The sequence below is a fragment of the Ruditapes philippinarum genome, unplaced genomic scaffold (assembly GCF_026571515.1).
Source record: "Ruditapes philippinarum isolate M1 unplaced genomic scaffold, ASM2657151v2 ctg1038_1_1_1_1, whole genome shotgun sequence".
NCBI classification, from domain to species: Eukaryota; Metazoa; Mollusca; class Bivalvia; order Venerida; family Veneridae; genus Ruditapes; species Ruditapes philippinarum.
In genome coordinates, this window is record NW_026853927.1 from 49,886 (window position 1) to 57,062 (window position 7,177).

Consider the following 7,177-nt stretch of genomic DNA (forward strand, 5'->3'; position numbering starts at 1 on the left):
ATATTATTTTTGCGACAAAGTAGGTCGAATACACATTTTTGACAACTCATATGAAGACAAAGGTTCAAGTAATGTGTTGAAGTTATTTTAAATATCAGAACAAAGAGGTTTAAAACAGAAACTGTGATTAAAATTACCTGATTATGGTACATTTTACGTTTGCTGTTTACTTTTCTATTATCTTCCTTTTACTGATTAGGTGCGGGGCAAATGTGATTATTCTGATAAATGACATACATGAACACCCTGGAGTTTAGCCTGTTAGGTAAGTGTTGATATATGTAATTTCAAATTTGACAGATTAATTAAATGTTAATATTATTTATTCATTAACCTAAGAACAATGTCATGAATCACCAATTTAAAGCAGCACGCCTCCTGAAAATAACATAAAACTACAGTTTCACTAATATTTAAAATCCCTCTTCAAAAACATTTTATACTGCAAATAAATCGAAATGACACTTTAAATGATCATATTTTACAATCTTCGCTCTCAAAACAGACGAACGCTTTTTTGCTAACGGGGATGTACCTTCTTTTATCATACTACGGAATTATTTCATCCGGGGTTTTTCTAGTACCACGTGATGGTAATGGACAATATCACGACGCATGGAATCCGGGATCGTATGAAACATAGAGGGAAAAGATTAAACTGCTTTGCTTTTGATATTTGTAGTAATTTGTAGCACTATATAATTATAATTGATAAATTATTCCTATAGATGATGACAAATGTATTGTTTAAAACATTAGCTTGAAATATGATAAGGGCCTACTCCTTAACAAACATTGATATACGTTCCTGGTTTTTTCTAAACCTCTGATGTGACACGTGACAATGTTAAATAAATGATCTAACTTTTTCATATACACGATATCGATGCTTTTGTCAACATCCATTCTCGAATGTTTAATATTTTAGATAATTGTGTGTCAAAGAGTTTAAACTATGTTATTTTAAGCGCACGCTTCTATAATATTTGGAAACTGTCTCAGACTAATTTATCTCGCGAGAGTAGAATTCACCAAAAATGGCCGTACCTCAGTACTTCTTAACTTTTTTTTGTTTCCGCAGAATATAAGCATGCTTTATATGAAATGTTTACACCATAGATATTCAATGTGAAAATATGGGGAAAGTAAACTGACCAACATGTTTTATTGTAAATCAAATTACAAGAAATGAATAGACACATACGGTTGGTATGAAATAACACTTTAACCAGAATTAGAAATATATCAAGAAAATAATAAACATTTAAGGATCATTCGCTGACGCAACTTGTGTCTTTTGTCGTTGAGAATACGAGGTATGATCAAAAAGTTCTCGGCCCGATATACTTTTAGCCACTACACTGACATTTACACACGATACGTCGATACCGATATCACCGATATCAAGATTACTCACCGAGTAACACGCGGTTTTACACATATAAAGTAAACATAAAACACACTTTGACAGTAGAGGGGTGTGTCATTTAGACCAAATGGAGAAAGTTGAAATCAGAGCCGTCATTAAGAACCTCTGTAAGAAAGAGATGTACCCATGGATACACTTGGGAAGGAGTCCCCTTCCTATAGCACTGTGAAGAATATGGGATGCTGAATTTAAGAGGGGCAGGGAGCGCATTGGATACGATGAGCGGCCTGGGCGGCCAAACCAGGCAACCCACGTTGAAATTATCTGGTCATGTGCGACACAAAGCGAGACCTGCAAAGCATTGCTAGGGAAGTGGGTATAAGGTTCGGTTCAGTTCAGACATCGATGCCATATAATCATAATTGACTGTCTTGAGCAAAGTCGTACCATAATCGTTACGAACTGTGCAGACAAATTGAGACGTCTGCGTCAAGAAATCGAGCGTAAAAGGAGGAGCAAACTGACTCAAGGCATTCTGCACCTACACGACAGTCTCACACATCCCAAGTTGCGATGGCTGTTGCAACTGATTGCGGCTTTGAAATTCTTCCCCATCCCCCTATTTCTCCAGACTTGGCCCCCTCTGACTTCTACCTGTTTCCGAAACTGAAAAACAAGCTTCGTGCTAGATGTTTTGAAATCAATGAAGGTATTATGGAGGCGATTAATGAGTTCTTTGAGGACAAAAATAGAGAGTTCTGTTTTGAAGGGATTGAGCCATGAATAGGCTCAATCAAATCGAGCCTTCAACAATTTACAATTTTGTCGTGTTTGGGCTTTCTTTAGGGATTCTGTTTTTTTCTAATGTATTTTAAACAAGTTGGAGCACAGGTGGACAAAGTGCATTGATGGCGATTTTATTGAAAAATAAGACCATTATTTGGGTTTTCTGACTACTGGAAGTACATCGGGCCGAGAAATAAATGATCAATCCTTAAATATCCTTAAATATAATAACGATTTAAAAGTTTGTTTTCACATTCGGTACTAGTGTACCTGAGACATTTGCCAAACAACTAGTGAGTGTCGTATAATTATGAAAATTAGGTAGATGAAATATGATTCAGATAAGTTTTATGATATAATCAGAGTAACTTTGGTGAATCATGTAATAAATCGGTGTGACTACGACAAACGTTTGTCTCGGTCTCAATTCAGCTGATTATTATAGTGTTATATGATACGAGTAGTTGCACAAATGTCAAAAGAAACCGAATACGAAAACAAATATTAATTGATATACACGTGAAATATGGAAGTTTAAATATTTCATAATGTTTCCAAAATTTTATTTAAACTATCACTTTATCATTTTTGTTTCAGATAATGGGTAATCTATTCTTTAGCTGTACCGGACAGACGGCTATTGCAGTAGAACATGATGAAGGTATTAAATGATTTCTTTTTTTTAAAGTCTTATTTTGCTAAAGAGAAAATGAAACCATTACTTCCATTATTGAAGCCTAGTCCAAACAGAAACCTCGTCATAATCTCATAATCGAACAGCATGTTAACAATAGAAGAACAAAATTTATTATTCAAAGTGTCAAATGCTATATTTCAAATTACATTAATTATGTGCCAGAATGTATTTACGCACTATTTAAAACTTTGATAAACTTATGCTACAACTGTTTTTAATCATGGAAGTATACCTATTTGTGCGTAAAAATAAGAAGTTATTTTCAAAAAACTTCAACACTCTTAAAAAAGCCTATCAAATTCACAATGTAATATTTATCTTTCCCAAAAGTGATTGTAGGCCAAGCAATTGCAGTGACAAGCGATCTAATGATTTGTTGTCATACATAACGATGAACGTTTCCTTGATATCAAAACTATGTTGCTAATTTACTATCAGCAGTGTGTTCCTATATAATTAGTTGTGTTTTAATTAAGTACCATATTCCTTAATGTCAAATCCTATTCAACTGTTGAATTTATAAAAGGTGACGAAATACTACATGTTCGAAGAATAGAAAAAAGATATGTGAAAACATCACACATAAGCGGTTGTTTTTATTTTTTTTTAATTCAGGTGCACGGGGTGTTATCTATGACGTTTGGAAATCGAACAGAACAATTACCTATTCAGAGAACCTTAGACAGTATCTGTTCAGAAAAGGATATTACACGCCAATTACAGATTGTTTTGACGACGAATTTCAAGAGGGCGGTGACAGTCCTATCATTGCATTATGTTTACGGCACTCTAGGATCGAAGCTGATGTTAACTTCACATTAGCAAACTTAACTAGTAAGATGCCTTTCTTTACTATTCATATTTCATTTTTCACAAATGAGATTCTTCAATCTTGAAATGCTGAAATAAGATGATCCCTTTGTGATAATGACAACACTTTAGAAAATTTTCGAATGGGCTTTTTCATCAATGTAAAAAGCCTAATATTGTGTATAAAAACAACTGTGAGATATGTTTTAACATTTTCTTATATAATACTTGTCACAATTTTTTAAATCCTTTTTTATGATAATTAATTGTAGGTGAGCAGCAGAAACGAATAATCCTAATAATGCTCCATTATCGAAAAGAAGATACAAATATCAATTTAAATGACAATCAATTCAAAAAGCAATATCCCGGAATTACTGTTCATAATTGTTTTCTTCAACGAGATCATGAAAACATTGAAGAAGTGAATAGAGACGTCTGCAAAGACTTGGCAAGAAGAGAAATAAACGATATACGAAGGAGTCAAAAACAAAAAGCTTTACGACAAAAAACGTGATTCATTTCTCGTATATTAGCTTCATAGAATCATCGGAAATTTTAAACTTATCGTCAATATATATGTAAAGATGTTTTGTTAAATTTCGTACTGTTCGTATTTATCGATTTAAAAAAAGGCATATTTGCTTAAACATATGTTGCACAGTATTATAAATGTATGTTTACCGTTCATATGTCGAAAAGCGTTTATGTTTTATTGAAGCGGTGATCAGGCCGTAGTTTAAATTGGTCTCTGGCAAGTGACCTATTAGAAATCCAGATAGAGTAATGCGTTGTCCTTCTTAAACACATGACAAAAAGCTTTGCCACAGCTGATACCTTGAACATGTTATAAAACAAAAGGAATGATCTGAGAATTCATACGATTCCGTGCGTGAACAAACGTTTTCCTGTGTCATCCTAATAATGGATCTGTGTTATTATACACAAGAGCAGTGGTGTTGCAGTCTCGAAACATTATGACTGATCCTGCTTTGACACACAACGGCCTATGACAACATGCCTTGTTTTATAGTAATAGTGTAGCACTGTTATGCCCTTGTTTTAACTCGGGTAGTACACAAAGACGGCCATGACCAATACCTGACTATTGGTTAATATAATAATGTAAACAAAACGTAATTCTCTAATGTTTCTACTTAAAGTTAATTAAAACATGCTATCGAATTCACCCCTGAATAGGAAGGTAATATGCCTGCAGTGGAAAAGGAATAAGAAATGCCTGTTGATGATATGAATTTGGCCGCTCCTGTTAAGGTGTCGCCACTGTAACTACAGTATAACAGCTTATCTAATATCATCGACACATTTTTGTTGTAGAAAATCCCAAAGTTGAACTTTGTCTTTTGACCTGTTTTTTTATTCAATTTCTCAAAATGACCACTTACCGAGCATCTATTCATTTCCATAATAAGACAAAGAACCCAACAACATAATGGATACTCCATTATAAACAGGTAAAAACCGATTCCACCAGTGCAAATCTGTTTTAACATGATCAGGAATTTCACTTTCCGGATGTGGATTGACATAATGTATTGACATAACCAATTCAACAATCTACTAATAAAAATACGACCTGGCCTTACACAGGCTGTCAAAAAATTAAGTTTACCAATAAGAGATTGTAATTCTCTAAGTGTAGATTTTGATTTATGCAACCATGAAATTATCAGAGTTATAATTTCATCTAACCTTTCACGAGTAACCTACATAGTCATGGAGTTTGTATTAAACAAAACCACTAAAAACACCATATTTTCATAGGGCGTACAAGCTTTATCAATGTATTCTTCTAAACCTGCCTCCTTAAATATGTTTCTTAAACAAAGAAAGGCAAACTGAGCTTTATCATTAGTTTCAACACCTGCTAAATCATCTAAATAATTTAATATAGGCATTCCTAAACGAAACATCAAAAAAATTATATAGCAGTAGTAACCGTTTGACAAATGGCTGCAGCATTTTTCAACCCCATTGATAACACAGTATTACAAAAATATGTTTTATTCCATTGGTAACACACCAAATTATAATCCCTAGGACATATTTTATATCTGTCTATATGCTTTACGTAAATCTAATTTATACATTAAACAATTTTTACCTTAACCCTTTATCAAATTTATACAATCACCAATCCTTGGAAATACTAAATTAATTTCTTCCCCTTAATAAAAATCTTTACTAATAAAATAATTAACAGCAAAATCTTTAGGAAAACTTAAATCAAGAATAACTCTTCTTTCAGACGTATCTTTGTTTTGGGAACTGAATTAAGAGGAGATATGTTCATGGAGTCACTAAAAGGATTGGACTTAAAAGGTCCAATGATTGATTATTTAGATCTTTCTTTCCCTAAGTAACCTGTAATATCAGAAGGAAATAATCAGCACCTTTATGATTCTTTTATTTCCATAATTCCTTAGTGAATGAATTAACATTACCATGAATATCTAAGGGAAAACCATATAATAATAAATCTACAACCATAGTATCTTTATAACCAGTTAACATTCTGTTCCAGAACTCAACATTTATTTTATTGGTTATACGAATACGACAACCTATAAAATTAGGCAAGCCTAAACTTTTAACTTTTTTCATGTAAATCAACTCCATTAATAGATTCATTAATTTTGTGACTCTATAAATATTACATTTTTTAGAATGACTACATAAAGGAACATTTACAACAACATTTTTCTGATCATCTATAATTTTTTCAATTTCAACCTGACAATATTTTGGGAAAAAATATCAACAGCTTTCTCATTTGATTAACATATCCCCGAAGTCTTGAAAAGCCTGTTCTCAGTCCCTTTTGACTATGTGGACAAGCACTAGAACATTCAGGATGTTCTAGTTTCTTGTTGTCCATCAACCAGCAAGTTCCAGAAATATGTCAATCTTTGTCTTCCCTTTACCACCATTAAATGAGAAGCAGATTTATGAAGACATTTGAGCCGCGTCATGACAAAACCAACATAATGGGTTTGCGACCAGCATGGATACTGACCAGCCTTCGCATCCGCGCAGTCTGATCAGGATCCATGCTGTTCGCTATCAGTTTGAACTTTCTCTACTTGTAATAGGGTTTGTAAGCGAACAGCTAAATCCTGATCAGACTGCGCAGGCTGGTCTGGATCCATGCTGGTCGCAAACCCATTATGTTGGTTTTGTCATGACGCGGCTCATTTATTCTATTAAGGTAAAAACCAGACTTTTTCTTCGGCAACTACATCTTTCTTAACTTTATATCTCATTCGTTTAGACAAATTGGTTGATTTTTTCAAAAAAGGTCTGGCTAAAACGCTGGATTCTACATAATGATAGTCATCCCTCCACTTTTTGTGTCCTAACTAAATTTTCCTCAAAATAGCTGCGTATAATGATTTTAAAATAGAAATACATTAAACGTTTCAATTATTCTTATCTAGCTTCTTTTTCTTTCTTTTTTGTTGTTGATTGAGAAATGAAATCCGATTCTCCTGCCA

The 7,177-nt window shown here is 33.3% G+C and overlaps 1 protein-coding gene across 1 annotated transcript; it reads left to right on the top strand.

The window, feature by feature from the left end:
* LOC132738404 (uncharacterized) lies at positions 1-5,663 on the top strand. Its single transcript, XM_060725899.1, has 4 exons — positions 1-265; positions 2,753-2,816; positions 3,468-3,686; positions 3,935-5,663. Exons 2-4 carry the CDS (start codon positions 2,756-2,758, stop codon positions 4,177-4,179), a joined length of 525 nt encoding a protein of 174 aa, XP_060581882.1. The 5' UTR covers positions 1-265; positions 2,753-2,755; the 3' UTR covers positions 4,180-5,663.
* Positions 5,664-7,177: the final 1,514 nt, after the last annotated feature.